The sequence below is a fragment of the Cyanistes caeruleus genome, chromosome 18, assembly GCF_971803275.1.
Source record: "Cyanistes caeruleus chromosome 18, bCyaCae1.hap1.1, whole genome shotgun sequence".
Lineage (NCBI taxonomy): Eukaryota > Metazoa > Chordata > Aves > Passeriformes > Paridae > Cyanistes > Cyanistes caeruleus.
In genome coordinates, this window is record NC_141718.1 from 11182384 (window position 1) to 11209654 (window position 27271).

At 38.8% G+C, this 27271-nt stretch overlaps 1 protein-coding gene across 9 annotated transcripts in view; it reads left to right on the forward strand.

Moving 5' to 3' along the window:
* SPECC1L (sperm antigen with calponin homology and coiled-coil domains 1 like) overlaps positions 1–27271 on the forward strand; it is a 67499-nt gene that overhangs the window by 6869 nt on the left and 33359 nt on the right. For 7 of the 9 annotated variants that reach the window (XM_086855706.1, XM_086855703.1, XM_086855708.1 and 4 more), the window contains exons 2-9: positions 6959–7148; positions 12399–12558; positions 13268–14901; positions 16309–16516; positions 22220–22293; positions 22781–22956; positions 24123–24289; positions 25927–26018. In XM_086855706.1, the coding sequence (XP_086711832.1) occupies positions 6996–7148; positions 12399–12558; positions 13268–14901; positions 16309–16516; positions 22220–22293; positions 22781–22956; positions 24123–24289; positions 25927–26018 (2664 nt within the window). In that variant the 5' untranslated portion in view covers positions 6959–6995. Of the gene's footprint in view, positions 1–3122; positions 3389–6601; positions 6816–6958; positions 7149–12398; positions 12559–13267; positions 14902–16308; positions 16517–22219; positions 22294–22780; positions 22957–24122; positions 24290–25926; positions 26019–27271 lie in introns of those variants that run through there. The other 2 variants (XM_086855705.1, XM_086855710.1) reach the window with 2 other exon arrangements.

The window sequence follows — 27271 nt, forward strand, 5'->3', positions numbered from 1 at the left end:
GTGCCAGGAGAATTTCTATGTGTGTTTGTCAGTAGGACTCATACCTGTAGGAATCACAGCAATTAACAGTGTAAGCATTCCACCAGTGGACTTTGATTGTTGTTTGAGGAATACAGTATATGCTTAAGGTTATAGGACACTGAATACACCTTTGTAACCGGAAGGTTGTTGATTTTTGGAATAACACTTGCTTGGAATAACAGGTAAGAGCACTTCCGGTTAATGGAGTTAACTGATCAAGTATCACTTTTTAGATTAGTGGGGTTTATACTTAAAGCTGTCCAGTCCTTTGGCTGGGGAAATGAGTGTGTTGATTTTCTTATTATCCTGGAAGACAATTGTCACTGTAGGTGTTGTCTCTGTCATTTGGAATATTAACCCAAGGGTTTTACAAGGAAGGTTGTCTGCTGTTTGTTCAAGCATGTAAAGTCTGACATAGAAGTGTAATTGCTACCCAGGAAATGGGTATATGCTGCCTCACCTCTTAGTGTGTAGCTTAAAATTTGGATACAACTGTGAAATTTCCCACAAAAGGAGTAAAAAATGACAATGTAAGCAAACTACCTGTCTTTTCAACATCAAATAACCAAACCCTACTTAATAGTAATGTGGATGGTGTTTTGATCTGGACTGTGAGCAGCTGTAGTTAATGGGCATGCTATGGGCACTGAGAAGACATACAATGTTTTTTAATCAGCTCAACAATGGATACCAATAAGGTATGGATTTACCTGGTCTGTTATTCTGTTTTTCAAAGCTATAATTTAAAAAAGTCTTCTGAAGCTGCAGTCAGTGTAGAAACTCATGTTGAGACCAAGTTATGGACAGTGGTCCCTTCCCTGTGGAACAGTTTCCCCATGCTAGTTGATGAACAGTTGTTTTTTTCTTTCCTTGGCAGTGATTTGAAGTAGCAGTTGTTTGAAATAAGAGCTTGAAAACAAGGCTACATAATTTAATTTTGTTATGAAAAGGCTTTTAGAGCACAGTTTGTGAGTTCAGGAGTTCTGTAAATGTTCCTGTCACTTGTCTGGAATGTTAAGTATTGCAACGGTTACACATCGCTCGCAGCAGCTACAGCTCTGAAATTTTCTCCAAAGAAGGAGTAGAGAAATTGAGGTGTGTAACAGCCAATTCTTTCCCAAAGCTCTGGTCTTTCCTTCCTTCTGTTTGAAAGAGAAGTAGAAATAGCAAATGCTGCTTGAAAACAGTGGGTGGATAGCATAACTTAAATGCAGAATTCCTATTTTTGCAATTCCACAACTTGTAATGGAAAACTGTAACGGCTCTTCAGAATGTTTAAGACAGAAAGCAATAGGAAGGTGTTTCCTCTCTGAATGACTCCCTGCAGCCGTTGTTCAGGAGATGTTGCTCCATCTGCATTGCACTACAATGCACAGTTGTGTCTTTTCCTCGCAGCACAAGAACGTAGCAGATGCTGCCACACTGGCACAGGGATCCAGCCCACCTGGAGCTCCATCCCACCTGCAGCTGTGGGCAGATGCCTTAGGAAAAAACCCAAAGTCTTCCTTCCTGCCCTGACTGCCTTCTCACCTTGAAATTAGATTTTCTCAGAGGGGTTTCTGAGCCCTTTATGCTCAGATATTTGACAGCCATTACGAAATTTCTGTACCTTGTGCATGGCCAGTCTCCCCATCCCCTCACACAATATGCATTAAAAATACAGCTCGCTTTTTTTATTTAGAACCTGGCTCTGAATTAAGTTGCTGGTCTTTAGTTTTAGTACTGGAAAAAATGATTAACAGCAACTCCCAGTCTGCCTTCTCGATGCCATTCCAGATTTGATAGCCTTTTGCCATGTTCCCTTTGAGATGTCTCATGGGAGCTATTATGTATCTTTGATCTTATTTTTGCCCCTTTAAGATCTATAAGAAAGCCTTTTTTTTTTTTTTTGAGGTTGAGAGAACTGCACATAGCAATTAAAGTGTGGGTAGATAGGCAAAAGTTTGATTTGTTGAGTGTAATATTTGTGTTTATGGATCATTCTCTATTCCTTTCTTTACTAACTTCTGGAATTGCTTTGCTTTTTTTCTTTCCTATTCCAAACACTCTACTCATAGTTTAATGAAGCTGTGAATCAGAGTGGTGTAGTCTTGCTGAGCTGTATTGAGAGCACATTTATATTTGAAGCTGCAGTTGCTTTCCCCCAAGAGATAGATGTGTTTGTGTTTACCTATATTTAATTTTGTTTGCTGTTTTTATTGTCCAGTTAGTCTCATCAGGGTCTTTGTGATTCCATGGACTCTCCTGTCATCCTTGGTGTCTTAAATTACCTGCTAGGATCAGCAAACTTTCAAGTCACTAAACTGATGTCTTGATCTTAAGCAATAAAAGAAATGCACTATTTCCTCTGGGCTGCTGGAAGCCAGTGGTTTATATATCATGTTTTTGGAATTATTGAGCAAGAGACATTGTTGTAGAGTGCTTGTGCAGCTTAGAGGCTGAAAGTTCCAAATGCAGAGAGCTGTGTCTCTATATAGCTTATTTCATATTCCAGATATGAAGATTTTTGGTGTTTGTGCTGTGTTGTCTGCAGAGACTTGGGAAAGTTCTGGATCTGTGCTTTACAGGGAGTTGATCAGGCTGTATTTTATAATCTCTTTGCTTTTCTGCCTTTTGGGACTGTGTAAGTGACCCGAAAACGTCATTCCCTAATTATTTGGGCAAAGTTGTCAGCCCAAATATATCAAAACCAAAGAATTTGCACAAATAGAGAGTGAAAGTGTACTGACTCTATTGCTCTTAGATGTGAGCAATTTCACCTGTAACTAGGGTATTGGATTTTCAAAAGTGCTCAGTATCCTTAGATTTGAGGGATCACTTGCTTCTAATTTTTTATCTCTTAAAAGATAACTCTAAGATTATTTACAATTTTCTTAATAATTAATGGGTTTTAGTAGGTAGCTCTGCTTAATGCCTCTCAAAAAATAATTTTGTTGTTTAACCCTCTATGGTCTTCCAGGCATAGGAAACTATATTCTGTACTCTTGTAACTGAGCTTTACTTTTTGTGACAGCAATATTAACATAAACAAGCATATTAAATAATGGATGAGATAAAAATAATCACAGTAAGGAATCATCCCCTCCCTGCTCTGCTTCAGTGCTCAGGGTTCTGAAGAGCAACACTGAAAGCATTGCACGTTGTCTGGCTGGATGTATCATATCAGTTTACAGTCAGGAGCAGGGCCATGCCATTGGGCAAAACAGTTTTAAATTATTATTTATGCAGTTGTGTTTGCAGCTGGTGTAAAGCGCAGGACTGGTTTCACATGCCTCCAACAGAGCAGGGAGAGCACTCCTGAGCAAGGTTCTCCTGTTCCCTGGACTATGTGTGCTGTGGAAAGAGAGACGGCTGGGAAAGGATACAGGTTAGAGGGAATAGTTACAGTTTAGTTTAGGAATGCAGTCTTTCTATCTGATATTTTGGTGTTGTTTTGGATTTTTGCCATTTTGATTAAATGATACTGTTTGTGCTATCATTAATCAAAAGTTTTCCAGTAGTGTCTTTTGCCTGTTGAGTATTTTCTTTAGTAGTGGCTTTTTCTTCCTTTTTTTTTTTTGGAGGGAGGAGGAAGTGTGTATAAAGGGAAAGGAAGTCTTCAGTAATTCCTTCTTTCTCCCTAGGGCAAAATATAAAATGCAGTTTTATATGCAGTATTTTCTTTTTAAAACAATAGTGAAATAATATTTTAGTTTTCATTTAATTGTTAGTGCTGTATGTTTCTCTTCAGAAAGCTTCCTTTGGTTAGAGAGTGTTTTGTTTCTTATTTTTAAATTTATTGTTAAAATTTCTTGTTGGGCAGAGACAAGATTACTGTTGATTCTTAATCCTGTTTCTTCCTAAGGAATGTGGTGGTGTTCTTCAGAAGCACAAAAGTAGTTTTTATGTGCCATACCTGCCTTTTGAGAAATTGGGTGAAGCAGGGGTTTTTCTACTTCTAGTCACACAATATTGATGTCTTCTGTTTTCAGTGCTGAAACCCCATCTTCTTTTTCTTTCTTTGAGAAGGCAGGAGGGGAGAAACTGGCACAGAGAGGCCATAAATTCACTTTAGGAGTCTCAGTGAGCGGCTGCTTTTAGAACCTGTAATGCTAATTGATGTTTGTTCTTATTTTGTGTGACCCATTTGTATATTTTTCTCAATTTTTAAACTATAATGACATAAATTTCTTTCATTAGGAAAGTAACTACTAAGGCTTAGTTTCTCTGGAATTAAAATAGGAACAGTGGTCCCTAAGCCACTTGTCCTCTACATATCTTTGAAGTTTTTGGTAATGTGGTTCTACCTTTGAGTTTCAGTGAATCAAAAATAGTGGTCTTGAGTGTCAAAATTATTATTTTAAAGTAATGCCTGATGAAACATGAGGATTATACTTGGCTGACATGGTTGAGTTTTGCTTGCTTCCATCAGTTGTGCTTTGCAGTTGCTATTCTTGAAGTGAACACTACGGCATGTTTTCAGGAACACTTCTCATAGGTGAGAAGCATTTGAGTTCACAGAGTTTTGTCACTGCTGACTCCCAGAGCTATATTGATACCAATATAAATGATTTGTTCTGTAAAAGGTGATGTTAGCCTGCTTCTTTCTGAGGCTGTCCATCCAGTAGGTTATGTTTTTGTCTTACTTGCTGCAATAAACAGATCCAACTGTGTTTACTGTGCATGCAAAACTCATGTGTGCTGTGTCTGGCTTTGCAAGGTGTGTCAGGGCTGATGAATGTGCTCTGCAGACATGAAAAATGTGCCTTGCAAGTAGCCAGGGCTGGGTGTCTCCATGCCAGCCGGAGCCACTGCTTTATCTACATAAAGCCAGGCAAGGCTGTCAGGCTTTGCCCAAATGTTTCACAGTCACTGCCAGGGCCCTAACCCTCCTCGGAGCACTGCCCTTCTCACTCTGAGCTGTCAAAAAGGGATGGTTCTGACTGACAGGATTTATTGCTGCTGTGTAGTTTTTCTTTGGGATAATTTTAATTCAGTCAGCCTCTCTACAAACTGCGCTCTGAAAATTCATTTGGTTATTCCTTAAGTGTGCTATGGGCAGTTTCTGTCTGTAGAACATCAAAAATACCATTCAATAATAAAGATGCAAGTTTTACTAAAGAACTTTATCCTCTTCAGTATTTTCAGTTTTAGTTTTCAGTTGAATAAGATCAAAAACACAAGTAAGGTTGTCTCATAAAGTGTTTGACTCATAAACATGAAAAAGGCAAGAAATAGAAGTGTGGCAACTTAGATGGTAACCACTGTTACCATCTGCTTCTCAAATCTAATAGGCAGTTGTACCACTTAATATTATGTGTGTATAGCAAACATATAACCTTCATGGGGCTTTTCTGGTTTGGGCTTTGGTTTTGTAAGGAGTCTCTCATTTCAAATTATCTCTCAGTTATTTAATCTTCTGAGAAGGCGTTCTCATTACTTGTAGCTGTATGGCAGGACTGGTGCATTTTTGACATTGTGATGATGAAACTGCAACAGTCTGTTCATGGCAGCTTTCAGAGCTAAAGGGAATCTGGAAACTACAAACAAATATTTTCAGTGTCTTAAGATGAAGCTTCCTGTTGCTTCTGTTAACAGTACTTAGGGATCTGAGAAGGCAAAACTCCTGCAGTTTTACTGACTTTGATAAAAGTCAGAATTGAAATATACTTGTGTGCAGCTGAGGTGGTGCTCAGAAGGAGTGCATGTAAGGTAATGGTGTTAATTTTATTAGCTGAAATTATTTAGTACTTCTGACCACTGTTTTGTGTCAAATAGTTCATACACACAGTCAACAGTCTGCTTTTTGTGTCTTTGAGATGCTTCCATTTTTAAGAGATGGAAATGACCAGACGTGTTTCATATTTCCAGTCAGCTGTGAGATACTGACCTCAGATAAACCTGATCACTTACTTCCACCTGGAATCTGTAAGACTGAAAGTGGGTGGAGATGTTGTCCTCTTCCATCCCATGGCATCTGACTCAGGGGTGATGCAGAAAACAGCTGCCAACTCTCCCTCTTCACAAGGAGAAGATCCTGGTGTGTCTAGTCTTTCTGGTAGCCCAGAAAAGGCTTCATGTTACAGCTGTTCTGTGGCTGTTCTCCTGTTAGTCTGTGCTTCCTTGGAATTAGCTGGTTTTGATGCAATATCTACAGTTTTTGGGTCTGCTGTGGCTGCTCCTGCTTTGGATAAAGTCAGCTTTGTTTTCTGGACTTTCATCTGTGCTTGTGGGTGGAATGGCAGTGCTGGCAGTTGTCTGCTGTCAGAGACAGCAGGTCGGGCCAAGCTGCAGGAGTGTCCTGACTGTGGAACCCAACGAGCTGCTTCTGCTTTCTTCTTGCAGATAATCATTGTAATCACACAACTCATATTAAATTTTGTAAAATTCCATGTGTTTATTATTGTGAGTTTTAATAGTTGATTTGAGGGAATCTGAAATTTTCAACTTCTTTGGATTTTTTGTAGAGTAAGTTTTTCTCTGTGACTGCTGTTTTTGCTCTCAGCACCGTAGTTCCCAAGCTGGTGGTAATCTTTTCTCAGAGCCAGTGTTGTTGGTAGTTAGGCTGCTGCCTGAATACTCCCACAGTGTTTTCCTTCCCACAGTCAGAAATAAAGGACATTGCTCCCTAATAAGCCTTTCTTTTGCTGGCTAACGAGTGAACGCAGTGACATGGGTCACTTATAAAATATCCTTGGTTCAGTGCCATTTGTGGAATGAGAACTAGAAAAAAATGATTATAATTTGGAGTGGAGCTGTAGGAAGTGCTTAGTCCTTAGCAAAAATCCCTCTTAAAAAAAAGGCAAAAACCATTGGTCAGTCACATGCATTTTGTTTGGCTCTAATTTGTGGTCTTTGCTGCTTTTCTGGATTTCTGGTTTTAAATAGAACATTATAAAAAAAGATATTGCTTTTCATCTGTATTTTATATTTAAAGTCTCTTTCTTTCTGCTTGTAGATTTGTTTGTAAATGCATCATAAACAGACAGCCCAGAATGAAGAAAGCAAGCAGGAGTGTTGGCTCAGTGCCCAAAGTGCCTGGAGTAAATAAAGCTCAAACAAGTGAAAAAGCCAAACCAGAAAACGGCTCCTCAGTGTCTGCAGTAACAAAACTCTCCAAAACCGGGACATCGACATCGCTTTTGAAGGTAATAACCGGTAGAACATTATGATTATTTGTATATTTTTTTACAATAAAGCTTTAAAAAGGGTAGAATTTCAGGGCTTGTCTTTAATGCAGCTTAGACTAGAGGTTGCATGGGTAGCTGGAGGGAATCTGGGTAGCTACAGAGCACTGGGCAGGGTGACAGGATCTTGTGTGTCATTCCTGCTGTACTTTCACACTGCAGGATGAGATGGAGAGCAATGTGCTGTGCAGGACTTGGCTGTTCTACAAAAGGAGCAGAGTGGAAGTTGTGTTCTGACAAATGTTATTCGTTTGGTGTTATGCTTGAATGATGTCAGTGACTAATAGGATTTGATAAGAGTTATTTACTAATTCTGAAAAAATAACTACTGAAATATCCACCATGAGAACTTTTTTATATCAGTGATCCATGTCAGGTCAGTGCAGCTGAATTCTTCTGGCTGTTTTGGCCTTTGCTTTGTGTTGAAGTACTGCTTGAGCTGAATTTTCACAAGTTGATTCTTGCTCCCAGAACAAGTTCAAAGGTAGAGGTTTTCTCTTATAATAGCAAAACAAGGCAGTATATGTAGGAGCAAATGGCTTCCAACAAACAACCAGACACACTGAGGTGTGCTGGTGTTTTCACCTGGGAGCAACCACATCTGGGTTGGATGGATGGAATGAGCCTGCCTGGTCTGCCTCCTTTTCCTGGCATGGAGACATGGCTGGATCTCCTTTTGCTCTTTGCAGCCCAGTGTGCAGTGCTGTGCTGCTGCTGCCCTGGAACAAATGAACAGAGCAAGGAACAGGGTGTCCAGCTGGGACCTGAACCACTCTCACTGACACACAGGAAGCCACAAAGGTTATTTAAGTAACTGGCAAATAAAGATCCAAAATTAAAGAAGTGTAATAGTTGAGGTCTCTCTGTAATAGCTCTGCAGGATTATTGAAGTCAAAAGATGTGTTCCCTTTCTCTTCTTTCTTTTCTTCTATAGAAGAATGGTTGATACTTTTGCTGATGAACTTGCAAGCCAGGTTTCAGGGAGGTTTTTTCCCAGTGCCCCTCCTTTCTTCCATCACCCAATGCATCTTGCAGTTTCCTTAGCTTTAAATAATCTTTTGATGCTTGTTGACAGTACTTACTTTATATTTCTAGAAACCTCTTAAAGCAGCTCAAGTCCTTTGTAGTTTACTTATCAAGTTTCTTATGTCATACCTCTCAGGGAGATAAAGGAAGAGGATGATCTAACACATAACAGATTTGACCCAGTATGCTTTCACAATTTTACTTATATTAGTAACACTTCTGGCTATGTTTTGGTGTGGGATTAGAATTCATGACAGCAGCTTATGAGTTTGAGGCACAATGAAAATTTTCTCTTGATTGCTAAGGCTTATCTCAGGTTTATGATCAACCAGGCTTACTCATACAGTTGGATGTCTTTTACTTGTTATGGTGCAGTTGTGCCAACTGTGTGACTTAATGATAGTGATGAATCTTCTTGGAGTGTTCTGTACTTATATAACAAAGTTAGTTGTTTGTGGAGGTTTTGTTGTTTACCGGTAATGACAAATCATATAATTTCTGGCTTGAAAGAAGTATCAATAGAAGTTTCCATGTTAAAAAATGTTTTTAGTATAATTTTATATTTAATATTGTTGATTAAACATTTGGCATATTGTTTTCCTTATAGGGATTGTAGGGTCTTCTCTTGATGAATTGGTGTGTGTTTTGAATTTCATTTAATATTCTTTGACAGAAAAAAAGGATGACATTAAATAACTTGATTGCAATGCCTACTGATTTATTCAGCCCTCTGAGCTGGGTATTAAGAGAAAGGCCCCTATTAAAGAGTAGAAATACAGTCCTATTATAACAATCTTGGTTCAGTCAGTAATAATGGTGCAAAATGGAAAATTGTTTTGTAATTATAGCATCCTCTTCATGATTTAACTGTCAGCCAGCTTTGGGTGGGCTTCTTTAATTGCATTGTTCCATACATTTGTCCTTTTTTGTGGAGTTTTCAAAATGTGTGGACAATGAGCACAGGAAGAAACTGTGGGACCCACCCTTCAGTAGAGCTGAGCCTGTCCCAGAGTCTGTTCAGCTGCTTCCCAGCGCCCTTGGTTCCTTCTCTGTAGTTTTTGTCTCCCACTTTGCCCAGCACCCCACTCACATTATTACTACAGAAGTTTAGCTGCCAGCCACTTTTAGTTTTTAATCTGTCAAAAAATACTCTACAAATAATGTATTCTTATTTTTAAGATCATTATTTTTTTGACTTCTTTCGCTAATGAGCTTGTGATCCTACTAACACTCCCAGTGTTAATTAGACAGCAGCTGTACTTCAGATGAATTGCAAAATTCAGTGTCCCTGAAAAGCTAGGACTTGGAAACCAGTATTTGAATATTAAAAGTTACAGTGTGTTTTCAGTATTCATGTGTCTAGGCTTCTATTCTGTTTGCAAAATGCAGTAACTTAATTACAGATTGTTGTGAAGTTTGAAAAACTCAAATGCAGCAACAACAACCATCAAAGAAAATCTTAGGTAGGAATAATTATATATATATAAAGGGATTTGAATGAGATGCAGTAAATAGGATATACATGTTGAGAAACTAAGATGAAATGAATTGTATAGGTCATTATTCAAGTTTCGTTGCACTGAAAGAAAGCGGTGAGAGGAAAACAGAATATGAATTGTATAATTATAAAGTGGTTTTTTATACAGAAAATCAAAATAGGTCTGGATGCACATTTCTAATTGTGAGATTTTCTAATTTTTCATATTTTAATGAATAGGAGTTTTAATGCTAAGCAGGATGGCACAGTTCATAGCAAATGGGGAAAAGTTGTTTTATAAATATACACCATTGCTTTTGCTTCTATTAAAAAGCTATGCTACAAAAATACTTTGATTTTAAAAGTTCTGAATGGTTGCCATTGTGGAACATTAAGAGAGCTGCTGGTTTGTAATTTTTCCAAAGCTTTGCTAAATAGTTTTCTTTGCCAAGAATATAATGTTACAGTTTTGAGAAACTGTTTACTAATTGGCTGCAGAGGAGGCAGTGCCTTCCAACCTAGACCAGAAATAGTTTATGGGTAAGTCAGAAGAAGAATGGCTGTCTTAAATTCCTTTGTTCAGCAAGGACTGCAGATGACTAATGTCTGAACGTGTAGATTTTACTTAATGATCTTTTTTCTTCAAGCTGAGTCATATCTTGACCTATTTGGCTTGATAACGTGTACTTGTACTCTAAGTGTCTAAAGGCTTAATCTCATTTCCCTGCTCTTTCAGCAGGGTAAAAATGCTGACAGCTCACAGTCTGTTTGAACTAACACGTTTGCAGGCAGGTGGGCAGATCCAGCAGCAAAGCAGAAAATCACTGTTCTGTGCCTGTTTGTAATACCTTGATTTAAGCAATAATTGCACAGAGTTGCAACCCTCACCCTGTACCCCCATGCCCACAAAATTAATTTAAATTAGATACAAAATCTAGTTAGTTCACAGGTAAACCAGGGTTGTTGTACATGAGTAGTTTATGCTCGCTTGAGCTGGATGGGCTTTATGGCTTTTGTAGCCCTCTGACATTTTTGCTTTCTTATTTATATTTCCTTTGCCTGTGTCTGTTTGCATGGCTGTGTGACATGGCAGATCAAGGAGCTGGTCTGACTCCTGGGAGGAAGGAGCCCTTGGGAAAGCCTTGTTTACACAGCAAACATCAATGGCATTTTCATTACAGAAAAGCCAGCTTTACGTGCACATCAGACTAGATCCTTGGAGTGATGTGTTCTCTTCCAGCCTTTTATAAACCTTCTCAGAAGGCTACACTGTTTCTGACATGATTCAATAAAAACATTCTTGTCCTAGAGGTTTTTACCCTTACAAATAGATGTTTCTATCTGTAAATTTTCTGTATTTCTATCAATTACATGCAGAGCAAATATGTTTGCCTCCCAAAGCTGCCTTTTGTTTTGCAGCTGCTCTTCCTTAAATTGCACTGATCCCATCTATCCTCTTTCCACAGTCCTGTGATCAGTGTTCCTAACTGTTCTGGAATTGGCACTTGCAAAGACAGACTGTAGAAAATAGAGTGACATGCAACTGTTTTTTTAAATTAAGCAAGTGTACCTTTATTCTAAATGTATAGAATTGTAATGTCTGCAATATAGTTTTTAACATGGATGTGTGTGGGAACTGGAAGTTACAAACTTGCAGACATGATGGAAAGCAACTGGTTAAACTCCTAAGCACTACCTTTTAGCTGGGATGTTGGAGGAGAGTTCAAATGTGTTATCCAGCTGAATAATATAGTTGCTCAAGGAATGCTGCTAGCACAGCTGTTTTCTTTTAATATTTTTTTTTTGCTTATATAATGGGAAAAATGTTGAGCATATTTTTATTTTCTCCATTTGAAAAATTGCATTTTAAAGAGTATAAATTCTGCCAATTAATGCTTAAGGGCTTAGTATTTCTAAATTTTGCTTTATTCTGAAAGATGTATTCTCTGTTAGGGAGTCTGGTTGTTGAGAATCCTGTGCTTGTTGCCTTGTCACATTCCAGGCAGTTTTTGTGGCTAACAGTAGTTTCAGGAGCAATCATGAGGTTAGACAAAAAGCCCATCAAACAAATACCCCATTTCTTCAAATTCCCTAGAAAAGTGCTTGAAAGCAAGGCAAGGATCTATGGTGAGGGTGGCTTTTACCCTGCCTCTGTCCTAGTTTCTAGTGATCTGTAGCTTAGTATTTTGAGCTAGAAATTGTATTTTGCTAAAGTTGGATTGATTTTTGTTCTTTGATTTGAGCTTTTTGTTGTGAATTTGTCCACCAGAAAACATTTGATCATATTCAATTGAAGGATATTGTACTAACTTCCTGGTATTTGGTGGTTTAAGTATATAAGAATTGCCTTCATTTTTATGCATAAATAAACTTTCAGTTAAAATTGAGAAGTTTTATGCTATGATGTGCTACTGTACTTTAATTGATTTTTTTTTAAATTATTTTTCTCCTTTGTACTGAAAGATTAAGAATTTTTGGGGCAGAGAGAAGACTCAGTTTCAACACTCACTCATATGTAAGAGTTAAAGTTCCATTTCAGTTTACTGACTGCACAGGGCAGTGCACTTACACTTTTCAGCATTCTTGCATAGGCACATGACTTGTCCAATACATACTTTTTAAAGTGAAGGAATCTTTAACAGTTGAAATGTTGGCTATGCAGACTTCTGGGCCAGCTGTCTTAAAGCTGCTTCTTTCCTTTCTTTCAGACTAAGAGTAATGATGACCTCTTAGCAGGGATGGCTGGTGGCGGTGGAGTGACGATGACCAACGGTGTCAAGGCCAAGAAGAACTCTTGTGTATCAACAGCATCTTCAGCTCCAGGGGCAGCCATGAACAGTCTGGAAAACAAACCCAAAACTATTGCAGGTAAATGGATATATTGATTCTTAAAGGTGGAAGTTGGGGGGCTTTATATTCTCATTTAATGTATTGAGGATCCAGGTTGCCTGCTGAAGTGCTCAGTAACACCATGGTCAAATCCCACACCTTATGAACTCCTTTCCCATTTTTAATAATGTAATTGCTTTTTTGCAGGGTATTCCTTTTAGTTTTTTCAGTACTGACAATGGAACTATTATATAAAATGAAATAATATAATTAATTTAGAGAATCACAGATTTTTCTAAAATTCTGTTTAAAAAATTCATGACACAAGCACTAAATCTCTAAGATGACTTGTTTCAGTGAACATTTTGACATTTTGTATTGCTTTATAAAGTAAGAGGGCTTTCAGAAACTGTTCAGAAAAGTGAAATAATTTAGTGTGTTGTTGATATGGATTTAAATAGGTCTTGTCTTCCATTGCTGTGTTTTGGATTCAGTAATGCTTGCAAAGCTGTAAAGCATCTGGAAATAAAGGAGTAATAATCTATCTTCATTTTTATGCAATGTGATGAAAATAGAGAGAACAGAAAATGCTGAATGTTGGGTTAATGCTTACTTCAGATATTTTCTGTGAAATGTATTTAGCAGTGTGATTCAGAAAATCAACCACTGTGTTACTGGTACAAAGCACACAGCCTTCTGTGAGAGATACTGATTTTAAATTCACTTTCCTCTTCCAAAAAACGTGCAGGTACAAGTTCCACAGCTAAGCGTAGCACTTCGTCTGGAAATAAAGAGTCGAGCTCTTCTAGAGAGAGGATCCGGGATCGTTCTCGTTTGAGCCAGAGCAAGAAGCTGCCTCTGGCAGGACAGGGGCCCAGTGACACGGTGCTGGCAAAGCGCTCCCGCTCCCGCACCAACCCAGAATCCGATATCCGCATGAGCAAGTCCAAGTCAGACAATCAGATCAGTGACAAAGCTGCGCTGGAAGCAAAGGTGAATGATCTTCTGACATTAGCAAAAACTAAAGATGTGGAAATCTTGCATCTGAGAAATGAATTAAGGGACATGCGTGCTCAGCTGGGACTCAACGAAGATAACCTTGAGGGGGATGAAAAATCTGAAGAGAAAGAAGCCATTGTTGTCCATCAGCCAACTGATGTTGAGTCTACACTGCTCCAGTTACAGGAACAAAACACTGCCATCCGAGAAGAGCTCAACCAGCTGAAGAATGAGAATCGAATGTTGAAGGACAGACTAAATGCTTTGGGCTTTTCTTTGGAACAAAGGCTGGACAACTCTGAAAAGCTCTTTGGCTATCAGTCTTTGAGTCCGGAGATTACAGCTGGCAACCACAGTGATGGTGGGGGCACTCTGACATCTTCTGTGGAAGGTTCTGCTCCTGGATCAATGGAAGACTTGTTGAGTCAGGATGAAAACACTCTCATGGACAACCAACACAGTAACTCCATGGATAATTTAGACAGTGAGTGCAGCGAAGTTTATCAGCCACTGACATCAAGTGATGATGCCTTAGATGCTCCGTCATCTTCTGAATCTGAAGGAGTACCAAGTATAGAAAGATCTAGAAAGGGAAGCAGTGGCAATGCAAGTGAAGTATCTGTAGCTTGTCTGACAGAACGGATACATCAGATGGAAGAGAATCAACACAGTACAGCTGAAGAGCTCCAAGCCACGCTTCAAGAGCTTGCAGACCTGCAACAAATAACACAAGAGCTGAACAGCGAGAATGAAAGACTCGGAGAGGAAAAAGTAATTCTAATGGAGTCTTTGTGCCAGCAGAGTGACAAACTGGAACACTTCAGCCGTCAGATTGAGTATTTCCGGTCCCTTTTGGATGAACACCATATTTCCTATGTAATTGATGAAGACATGAAGAGTGGGCGCTACATGGAGCTGGAGCAGCGTTACATGGAGCTGGCGGAGAACGCTCGCTTTGAGCGGGAGCAGCTGCTGGGCGTTCAGCAGCACTTGAGCAACACTTTGAAGATGGCAGAACAAGACAACAAGGAGGCCCAGGAAATGATAGGGGCATTAAAAGAAAGGAATCACCACATGGAACGAATTATTGAGTCAGAGCAGAAGAGCAAAACAGCTCTGGCGTCTACCTTAGAGGAGTACAAAGCCACAGTAGCCAGTGACCAGATTGAGATGAACAGGCTGAAAGCTCAGCTAGAGCATGAAAAACAGAGAGTGGCCGAGTTGTATTCCATACACAACTCTGGAGATAAATCAGATATACAAGACCTGCTGGAGAGTGTCAGGCTGGATAAAGAAAAAGCAGAGACCTTGGCCAGTGGTCTGCAGGAAGAGCTGGCACACACCCGCAACGATGCTAATCGATTGCAAGATGCCATTGCTAAGGTACTGCTTAAAATACCATTGTATTCTAACATCCCATGTACACAATGACCTGTTGGTCTCTGTAGTTCTTTCAGAAGTAAAAGATTAATTATGAGGTTAATTGGATTGAAGTAGTGTTAGGACTGATTACTTTCTCTTGACTTTTGTTATGGAAATGATGTCAGCATTTGAAAAAAATGCATGGATACGTTGAGCTCCAGGGTGACTGTTGTGTTACTTTTTAAAAATATTTAAACTCCACAACTTATTTCAATGGCCAAACTTAAACAGTATATAAGATACTGTACTAATTCAGTGATTAAATTGCACACCTTCTGCAAGATTTTATGTGCTGATTAGGTTTTAGATCAAAATGTTTATTTCCAGTTCTGTTTTGACCCAAATATTTCTAATTTGTGCAGTAGCTATGTCTACTAAAAGTATTTACCATAATTTAATATAAAAGCAAGAATCACATAATTTATTTAATAACTCTGTGTATGCATTTAAAGGTATATCTTCCTGAAGAGACAGATTATTCCAAATTTAATGTCTGAATTATGTATTAGCTACAAATCAGCATGTTAATCATGATCACAAGCTTGTTAGAATCAACCTTAATTTGGGGTGAAAAATATACTAAAATTATTTTAATAATTAAAGTTGGAGAGTGCTATTAAAATAAAAACCACTGATACAGATGACTTAAAAGCAGGGTATTTTGTCTATTAAACTTGCTGCCTGCCAGCATTGCCCACCCTAAGCCATAACCTAATTTCTCTTGTTTTGCTGGCACCCTATTTTTGCTGTTGGGTTAATGTTCCTGTGCCTCTGATCCCAGCCTGTTACTTATGTTACAGTTTTGTGAGGCAGGATAAAAAATCCTCTTCCCTGCTCCTGAAAGGGAGAAGTCAACCCCTCCCCTCCCCTTTTTTTTTGTTTGTTTTCAGTTTAATAGTTTGACAGACTCCTCTGAGAACTCTTCCGACTCACTAACACACCTCACACACGAATGTGACACATTCTTAAGGAAATCACTCATCACACAGGTCCAGCAAGCACTAAAATTGATGCACAAGAGACTGGGCTTTTTCTCTTTTGGCAAGAGAAAGGAAGGGTAAAAAGAGCTTTCCCCCCACCCTGTCCCTTTTCCGTGGCAGCTGGATGTTAAATTGGATCAGCTGCTCTTGAAACCTCAGCCTTGGTACAACGGTGGTGTGGCTTCACTTGCATGCAGGGCACTGCTCTTAGAGTAGCTGGGAATGCTCATATATCCAGGCTGGGAATAAAAAGAGTTTAAGTTTGGCCCTTATAGCCAAAGGCTTACATTTCTCCTGTATTTTTCTGGTTGCAGAAATAGACTGTAAATGTGGTAGTTACAAAACTAAAAGTATGTTTAATATGCAACTGAGATACATTCTTCGATAGGTCGAAGATGAATATCGAGTGTTCCAAGAAGAAGCCAAGAAGCAAATTGAGGATCTCAACGTGACTCTAGAAAAGCTTCGGACAGAATTAGATGAAAAAGAGACTGAGAGGAGTGACATGAAAGAAACCATCTTTGAGTTGGAGGATGAAGTAGAGCAGCACCGTGCTGTGAAGCTTCATGACAATCTTATCATATCCGATTTGGAGAGTAAGTATTATACATTTCTCTTGAGAGAAAGGATCATTTAATAAAAGCTCAAGTAGAACACTAATATTGAAAATATTTTCACTTGTCTTTTGTATGTCTGATTTCAAGTCAGACTAGGTTTTGCAGAATCCTTACACGCTAGGGGAAGGAAAAAAAATCAAGTTGTCTTAGATTTTCCAGACCCATTTAGTAGTTGGTGTGGGAATAAAAACCTTTGAATAGAGAACAAATACGAAATCTGCTAATACTGTTGTCAAGTTGTTCTTCAAATTACTAAAACATGTAGTAGAAAGCATGTTTACTGTGTACCTGTCTAGCTCTCTGTGCCTTAGTTCCCTCTCTGATCCTGGAGACCTGCTCAGACATTCCTACCACGGGCTGGAATTCTGCAATTAGTCTCCATCTAAATAAGAACGTGGGCAGCTCTTCCCTGGCAAGCTGTATTTGCACAGTGCTACTTAGAGAATTCAAATATCTGTTAGTTAATCTTCCATATTATTCAAAGATGAAACAAGATAGCAAAAAAACCAAAGCATGATTCCTTCTAACAGCCAGGGAAGTATTCATAGAAAAGGTTTTAAATTGGTCTGCTATCAAGAAAAGTTACTGTCTTAAGCAAGCTAAATTGTTTATTCAAGCACAGTATCTTCAGACATGGCTGAGAGTGTTGTTTCCCTAAGTAACCCTTCTTTATCTTGAAAGGCAATCACTGCTTCTCTTTACAAAATAGTTTTAGGTTTTTCTTCTGAATTTTTTCCCCCCCTTTCTGTGCTAAAAGACAGTAATTTTGGAGCAAAGACTCAAAAAGGTTGAAGAGTTTTCCATTTTTTGGGGGTTTTTTTCCATTAACTGAAATACACTCATGCAGGGAACAGCACTGTAGTCAAGTAGATATTTAGGAATCTGCCTAGCAATACCTGATTACAAGGCAGCTCTGAATTTTAGATGCTTCTGCTTTGTGGGTACAAACCAGCTGTCAGATACTTAATTTTGACTGGTAAAAGTTCAGGCAGACAAACTTCTGCCAGGGGAGGAATTCTCAACAAAAATTGCAACAGTCTTTGTTATTCATTGGTCTTGAAATAGTTTGGAAAATTCATCTGGACCAGCCAGTGTCCTGACGTGATCCTTTGGGGGAAGCAAGCTCTTGTTTTAGTTATATGCTGGAAGGAGAGTGGCATCTAGTGGCAGTAAGAAAGGATGGCACCCGAAGGATTGTATAAATTTTAAAAAGTGTGGTTTTTTTCTGACAACTTGAAAACTGTTGATTGTGGGTTCGTAGTTAAACCTCTTACAGGAGTTTTTTCGTGGTAGTCTCTCAGTATTGACAGCATAGAACATCGTGAAAACTCTGGGACTTAGAGGTAGTACATACAACATTTAAAAAAATCTAAACAAAATGGAAAATTATAACTCAAAGATTTTACTGAAGACAGACTTGACACTTAGGAGAAAGATGCTTCACAGATGAAGTGGTGAGTGTTCATTCAGTTTAATGATTAATCAACACAAATAGTAATGTAGGAATGGGAAACACTCCAAGCACTGGTACTTAGGGCATGCCTCACTATATGGGCTTTTCAAACACCAAAAGGAGGCACAAGCAGTGGAATGCTTTTCACAGTAATCTGGTACTGAGCTGTCACATTTTAGCTGTTAATGCCTGCCTGCAGAAACAGGGTCTCTTTGATGTGTGCAGCAGGATGCAGATTGCATTGATGAAAACCACACAGTGTGTTCCTGACATCCATCCAGATGTGGTGAGAGCTGCAGTCACTGCAGCTGAGCTCCTTGCTGCTGGGATGAGGAGTTTCAGTGTTTAAATGAACTTAGGGGAAACCTAATGAGGAGCAGCTGAGGGCACTTGGTTTGTTCTGCCTGGAGGAGACTGAGGGGAGACCTCGTGGTGGTCTTCAACCCCTGCTCTCTGTGACTGGTGACAGGACTTGAGGAAACGGCTGGAGCTATGTCAGGGGAGGTTTAGGTGGGATACCAGGAAAAGGTTCTTCACCCAGAGGGTGGCTGGGCACTGGAACAGGATCCTCAGGATAGTGGTCATGGCCCCAAGGCTGCCAGAGCTCAAGGAGTATTTGGACAATGCTGTCAGGCACAGGGTGGGATTGTTGGGGTGACCTGTGCAGGGCCAGGATTTGGACTCGATGATCCTGATAGATCCCTTCCAACTAAGGATATTCTACAATTCTATTGTATGTAAAAAGTCTTAAGGAATATTAAAATAATCTGTACATTTATATCCTCCCTTCTGTGCTGAGCTGGAACAGGCAGTGGGGAAGGAAGGACAGTGGAGAAGGCTGACACTGCACTAGATGGCGTGTTCCCTCTGGCTTTCACTTCTGACTCCCAAAAACTTGCAGTAGTTAGGTAGCCCAGCTGTCACATTAGTCATCCACAGTAACTAGGGGGGAAACAGAAACCTATAATTCTCCCAAGCAGTTAATAAGAGTTTGTGGGGAATTTTTTTCCAGAAAAGTTTGACTCCTGATGTGCAGAAAACGTGTATTTGTAGGTTAGCTTCTCAGAGTTTCTTCTGAAGCACAAAAATAATCATTGCTTGTTCTCTTGGCACAGGTGCACATAGATTCTCTTAGTCTGTAACTACGTAAGTCAGTAAATTTTTAGGACAAGGGTAGGTGAGCTAGAAGGTGGATATATTTAATGTTCAATGAATTGTTCTTTTATGGAGCTGACAGTGTTAGTTTTAATTCTGCTATATCTCAATTGAAAAGGATCTTGACAGCAGTTACGAAATGAAATGTTTACACTACCATATTTAGGCCTTTTCTAGCAGTGTTGGAAAAGTCAATAGGATGTTCATTTTTTGTACTTTTTTTTTACGTTTTTAGTACTTTTTTTTTTTTTTGGCTAATGGTGGACCCTTAAAAAGTCACCTTTCTTGTTGTACAGACGTGTTATCTGACATAAGCTCAAAAGCAAGATTGATCTACAAGTTGCCTGAGCTTTGGTATTTATACCCTGTCCCTTCTCCTTACAGAAGGAAGCTGTAGTTCTTACACTACCCTGTGTATTTGTGATTGTGCTGGGTTAGCCATTTCTATGCTAAAGAATCAAAATGCTCTCCCAGTATAAGGCATGCCTGTGTAACCAGCACAAAAACTGTGAGAGTGCCCATTGTGGAATAGCCTGTAATTCTAACCCTAGAATTACTTGATTTAGTGTCCCTTCCCAGGTATTGTCATGTCATTTTTTCTGAAACTACTGCACCTGTCTGAATGTTGTTAGTATTTTTTCCCTTATTTTTACCCCAGAAACTATTGAAATTAAACAACTGAATGTTGATACTCATTTTTATTTCATAGTGATAAATTCTAACTGCTAATTAGAATTAGTAAAAATTGCAGAAACAGAGCACTGTTTTCTCTGGTAGCCTTACAAAACTCTTCCTCCCACCCCCAGCCCTAGTTGTAAAGGTTTTCTTTACCATTTGTAGTCTGCATGTCCCATAATGGGTTTTTTTTCTGCTTCTTAGGTAGAGGCAAGACCTTGTCAAACTGTGGCTTAAATCAATATCATTTTGTGAAATATAGATGTAATTGAATCCTGCAGTAAAACATGAGCTTGCTGATTTGCCATTTTTGATTATCTTATTAATTCATCAGAAGAGTCTCCTTGTTCTTAATTTACCCTAATGTGTAGTTCCTTTTTCTTCTATCTCAGTCTTTGTTGTCTATGATCCTTAAAAAAAGGAGACTGGATAATGGTAGAAATACCTGCCCTACCATTCTGAAAATTCAGGCCCGTGGAGGTGGAAAGGGTTTGTGTTAGAGAAGAATGTGGAGTTTGCAAGGATGCAGAAAGAAAAGATGCCACATGGCAGCCTCTACCTATTCTGACTACTTGAATCTTCAGGCTGTAGTTGGTGAAAGAGTTGAAATCACCTATGTTAGTCCTAATTTCTCACTGCATTTCAAATTCGATTGCAATTTGGTGGGAGGTATTTTTAATCTCCTTGGTTGACTGGGGAGGAGAGAGAGGACTGTTTCCAACAACTGCTGTAAACTGCTCTGTATTATTTATGGTACCTGCAGAATATTCAGACCATTGTGTTTTACTTCAAAGCATAAATGCACTAAAATTTAATGGTGCGTTTCATAACTCACAGAAGCTCAAAACAATGGCACTACACAAACTATAACTGCGGGTGCATTTATGGTTTGTGGTTATTTTTAGATAGCTTGCTTTTAGTAATACTGCAAATTTTGTTTTTAAAAACATTTTTTCTTTGAACTGTTTTAAAAGTGAAAATGAACATTGACTTGATTTGTTCCAAAATGCATTTAAAGGAAAAGGTAGAGGGGAGCAAGTTTTATAACTTTGGCCTAAAGCTGGCCTCCTGGTTCTGAATTTAGCTCAAACTAACTGTGTATAAAGAGACAAGCTAAAAATTGGAGGGCTTTGCTGAAGTATCATGGTGGCATTAGATTTGAGTGGCCCACCCTGTAGGCTTATCTTCAAAGCTTAAAGATCAGCTGGGTGCAACTTAAAATGGGGAGTCTTACAAGGAGATAAATACAGAAATATCTGTCTATTTTTAATGTTCCAACTTTCCCAAGTTTGAAAGGTTATCATGTTTTCAGGCCAGCTGAGATTTATAAGATTGTTGTAAAGAAATTAACTGTGACTTAAAAAGTCTCTGTACTTGGGGCTGTTGAGGAAGGTTTTGTGTATTGAACAGCCTAAATGTGTTAGGCACCTTCAGTCATGTTGTGGAAAGAGCATTGCTAATACACAGGAAAAATATTTGTTTCCAGCAGGTGTTGGGATAATGAACCTGAACAAAAAAATGCATTTGGTCAGTTTATACATCATTTTTACAGTTTTTACAGTCTAGGATGCTATAGAAGTAAAACACCCTAGACTCCAAGGATCAGTGAAGTGACACAGCAATTAGAAATTTACGCTGTGTTCTGCTTCATTAGTTGCTAAGTTTTAAGAATGGAGGAATCAATTACATTGTCCTTGTGTATTGAATAAAGTCACAAATGAATAATAATTGCAGTAGCCAGTCTGTCAGACGCCACACAGGAGCTGCTGGTGATCGGGCTGTGAACTCTTTTGTGTCGCTGCTGACAGATTTAGGGGACCATCTCTCTCATAACACAAGCTCACAGACTGGTTGGCCTTTTGCTGTAAATATAATTTGCTTTGACCTCAAATAGTAGCTTGATAGACAAGAATGTCAGATTCTTGGGGATGTGAGTGCAGTTTTATCCCTGTGGAAGACACGGCTGCGAGTGTTATGTCAGCTGCTTTGTGACAGGAATTAAACTGTAAATCAAAAGGATCCATGTAGCTGCAGCTTATGTTTGAGGAGGGAAAACCCCCAGACACTCATGTTTTTAGGATCCTTTCATGTTAAACTGCCTACTTTGTCTACTTGCTCTTCATTATTGCTTTGTCATTTTAGTATTGGGATTTGGGATTTGTATAAGGATTCAGTTTTCTTATGCTGCTGCCCTTACCAGAGACAGAGCAATGTGTACCTATTAACACCCTCTGGCAAATTTTTCCTGCTCATGCTATGTTTCTTCAGATGTCTTCAGTTATAAAAATATCTTCTCTCAGTAAGTCTTCAAAAACATTTGCAGGTCTTTTCAGTTACTCATTTTTAAGTAAATAAATCCCTGACTAAGATTTTACAGGGAATTTAACTTTTTTTTCCAGATACAGTTAAAAAACTTCAGGATCAAAAGCATGACATGGAAAGAGAGATCAAGAATCTTCACAGGAGACTCCGGGTAGGTAAAAAATGAGAAAGTCAATAAATTGTAAGCTTAGAATGTCCTAAAACCAGCATATGAAACTGTGAAAAGATAATACCATTAGATACAATGCCAATGAAATAATTATTTCTGAAAGACAGGCATCATGGGAATACATTTACTAACCTACAGACACTAAACAATGCTAAAAATTTCTCAGTGTGACAAAGATAGAATGTTTGGCTTATGAGAAAATGTTCCTGTGTATTTTGATGTGGTGCTTAATATTAAGTATTTTTCTCCTCCACTTTGAATTTTTTTTTGTCTCCAGAAAAGAAATTCATAACCTTCAAAATCTAATTATTTTCATCAAAACCTCTTCAATTTAACTTGTGAGTTAGGTTGTGCCTAACACTTAACAAGCACCTCTGTCACTCCTGTAAATCATTTCCTTTAACAGCATAGGAAAACTATGAATAATATGGATAACTTTCATTTTTAACCTCCAAATTGATGTTTCCAGGAGGAGTCAGCAGAATGGCGTCAGTTCCAGGCAGACCTGCAGACTGCAGTGGTTATAGCCAATGATATCAAGTCAGAGGCCCAGGAGGAGATCGGGGACCTGAAGCGCAGATTGCACGAAGCGCAGGAGAAAAATGAGAAGCTCACTAAGGAGCTGGAGGAGATAAAGTCACGCAAGTATGCAAATGACAACAGGGATATATGGTCTCTTTTGCAGGGGAAAAAGTTTTGGAAATCCAGTTTCTTAATTATTGAGGCTCCAGAGGTTTGTAAATCCTCTCACTGTGAGGATCCATATTTCTGCAAGCTGCTTTATGCTGCTTTCAGTGGTCAAAATAGGTACGCTTACAACAGTAATATTTGTTCCTTAGTACTGTATACTTAATCCAGCCAGGGTTTTACTAAACCAGGTTGAAGTGGAGGATTTTTCCAGTTTAACAGTTAAAAATTATTTCACTTCCCACCATGTGAAAAACAAGCAGTGTTGGCTTTTCTGTACCATCATTAACATTTCTCATTAGCAGCCAAGGCTTTTGGTGTGGTTAAGAACACAGCTGCGTTTTTACCTGAGAAGAAACCTTCATCTAGTTCTGCATATAATTATACTGTTTTCTTTCCACTGATAATTAGAGGTTCTTTCTATATAAAAACAAAAATAATCCAAATTGTGATGTATTGTGGCTTGAATTAGGTGCTTTAGATATTTAGACCCTGAGTTATATATGTCTTTCAAAAGGATGGGAGTCCCCAAATAGGAGCGTGTTGATCAGCACCATTTGAGTCCTGACTGCATTGTCTCTAGGGGTCAGATATGTATATAGCTTACAGTAATGATGCTTGTGTTGTGTATATATATAAAACAATTGTTTTCTGCATGGATGGAAATTTGGTAACTTACATTTATCTCAGCATCTAGTAGGGAAAGATGTGTACCAGAAAATATTCTTACCTCGTTAATATTAAATTGTTTTCCATTTATTCAGGTGGAAAAAAATCTCCCCTCTAAGATGATTATTTTCATGTGGAATGGTGAAGTCCTTAAGTCTCAATTTTTTTCCATCTGTGTGTGAGATAGGAGCAGGAATTAAACCTTATATCAAATATTGATTTTAAAGACTTTTTTACCAGATGCTGAGCTCTGTTGCTGACAAATAGTAAGAATTTACAGTGATAATTTGGCTTGATAACCTACTTGAGAATTACAGTGGAAAGAAACTAGGTTAATGTAATGACCCATTTGGACCATAGATTTTAATTCAGCTTCAATTTGTGTTGATTTTTTTAAGACTTGGCATGTTAAAATGTTTTTTAAATACCCTACATGAGCAGCACATTGCCTTTAGGCAGGAAGAAGAACGTGGTCGAGTATACAATTACATGAATGCAGTAGAGAGAGATTTGGCAGCTCTGAGACAAGGAATGGGCCTGAGTCGCAGATCCTCCACTTCCTCAGAGCCAACTCCCACTGTGAAAACGCTCATCAAGTCCTTTGACAGTGCCTCCTCCCAAGGTGAGTCCAGCAGGCAGAGCAGCAGCTGCACCAGGCTGAACCCTCTGCACGTGTCCCTTGGTCATCTCTGGTGGCTCAGCTAACTCAAACTGCTTTATCCTGTCATGACCTCCAAGTGATGGCTGAAACAAACCAACCCAAACTGGATTGCAGAACAGATTGTTCACTGCAGTTAAATGCAAGCATCCCTTTTTTTGTCTTGTCTTTATTTTTCTCTTTGCTGTCGCATTGCCAGTGACTCATATGCTGGATGCTTTGATTCAGTGCTCCTGTATATTAGAAATACATAAACACATATGACACACATAATTATAGCTGGGAGCACAGCTGATTTCAGCCTGATTATTAAAATGTGAACTTAATGTACCAAATTAAGCATTTTAAAAGCCAGGTAATAGCTAGAGCTGAGTTTATTTCTTTTAATAACTTGTATCTTACAGCTCTGATGACAATTAAAAGTAAGATCCAGCCAGTATCACCTATTGAAAGATATAGGAGATATTTTCTAAAATTAAAGGAATCTCACTTTTGAGACAATGGACTTGAATTTGATTCTGATTGTGGGAAGAAGTGGTGTTCTTCTTTATAGATGACCAGAATAAGGGGTCCAAGTAATTATTCTGAAATGAGAAACACTAAGTTTCACCTTTAACTGCATATGAGACCTTATGAGAATGGATTAAAATATTTCCCTTGCTGGGTCTTTGGGTTTTGACTTTCATGTCCAGCAAAGTTACCCTAAGTCTCATGTAAAAAGGTTTGGTCTGAAGGAGACTAAGCAGAGACAGTACAGTACAATGCTGTGCCCAGCAAAGCTGCTTTTCACTGCTTAGAACCAAGACATTTAAGATACAGAACCATATTTGTTATTTAACCATTCTGTAAATGCTTCTATTTCCATGTTTTGTTCATAGGTATTTACAGTTTTTTAGTTTTCTAGTGTTAATTTAGAAGTTTTTTTAGTGTGTTACTGGAGGAAGCTGCTTTCTTGCCAGAGTTAGTTTAGTTAAATGATAAATCCCTTCTCCCTTCTTTGGAATGTTTCATTTCAAGCTAATATCTGCCTTCTACCTCAGCATTCGTGTCCAGCTAATCATGCTGTTAAATCATCAGATCACTGATTCACCAATTTAGAATTTTTCTGTTTTCATACATTTCTAAAAATGTTACTTGTTTAATCCCAAAATTTAAGGTATATAATAATCTAATGCTCATGGACTTTGATTAGAAACTAGAAAGGAGAAGCAGGTGATATAGTTAATCTTTCTTGTATTACTGGCAGAGCCAGGAGCCTGCTGTTATCTCTTTAATTGTCTGAAGATCAGAGAACTAGTAATGCCATGATTTACATCTGCCAAGGTAATAGTATCCTGCACCTTAGCCTTGTCCACCCCCAGCAAACTCAGGCTTTTACCATGGATGATAGAAAGACAGCAAATGAAGGTAATTGCAGGGGAGTAAATGTGTAGGCATACTTTGAAATGACTTTTCAGTCAATTGCTAATTGAAATTCTGAGAGTGTGATCTGGTAGAACTAGTAATGTAAAGTACAAGGTGAGGGTTGGCTTTAGCAGTCTCCTGTTGCACTGCAGAACAGTGTCATGCTCACCATGGCTTCTTTTCCATGTTCCTCCTAGTTCCAAGCCCTGCTGCTGCCACAATTCCTCGCACTCCCCTGAGCCCAAGTCCCATGAAAACTCCCCCAGCTGCTGCTGTATCCCCAATGCAGGTGGGTGTTTATGACTGCACTTAATCCTTCTCTGTGAAGAAGATTGTGTGGAACTACAGGTGGTAACATACAAATATCAGCTGACTTGCTGGGGAAATAATGATCAAATGTTGCCTTAATTAAGTAATTACTAAACTGTTCAGTCTAACAAGGCTTTCACTGAGAACCACGTTGGAAATTTGGAAGTCTTGTTAAATATTCACAACCACTGCTATTCCTGTGCTATTAAAAAGCATGAGAGGAAGACTTTATTTGCATTCCTTGGTTTTAGAGTTGCTGTTTGTCAGTTCTTAGTCCTGTGCCTGGCAGGGAAACAGCAGTAATCCCCTTTGGTAGTGGACTAAGGTCTGTGCAGAATCTGTCAGCAGTCATCAGTGCAATGTATCGTTCAATGCAGGCCTGAGAGAGAGGATTGAAATAATTGCAAATTTCTGATCTTTGTTCATTTTGCACTGACAGAGTTTGGCCAGTGGGTGATGGTGCTGTGTGTTTTGTGCTGTCCTCTCTGAAGCTTTGTCCCTTTACCAGCTGCTGCAGCAGCCTTGGTGCACTGAGATGGCATTGTCAGGACTCTGATGTTCAGCTTTGTAGATCTTTGCTGGTTTTATTATCTCACTTGCTGTATGAAGTGACATTTTGGCAGAAGCCAACAATTTTAAAGACAAAGCAGATGGGACCAGATTCATAAAGAAAAATCAAAGAATGTACATTGTTTTACTCCTTTAATATCCATAAATTCTCCTGTTGCTTCATATCTTCAAGATATTGCTATCCAAATGTTCCAAAACTGGATTTTCACTGTAGGCCAGTGTAATGATTTGGTAATACCTCCTCCCTGCCTGAACTGAGGACTCTACAGCCATATTATCTTTTTGTCCTCAAGGAACAATACCTGGAACAGACTGACTATTCTCCTGTTCTCAGACTAGTGCAGCTTTTATTCATTTAAGGGTGAATTTCATGAAACAAATAGATAGCCTTAAAGCAAAGAGAAAGAATTTAATGGTTTTTTGCGAGAGCTTCTGCTGCTTCTTGTGGTTCAGTCACTCTTGACAGCAGTTTTCTAAATTAGTTAAATGTGACGAGTTCGCTGACAGATGCTTTGTTCCTATTGATCTGTCTTTATATTTCTGTTTATTTCTGCACTCTTGTAGGAGGAGGCAGACTTAATCTCATATTCCAAAGGGCTGAACCAGACCTTTGGCAGACAGAAGACTTCTTGGTGAAGCCTAAGGCTTATCTCACTTTATTTA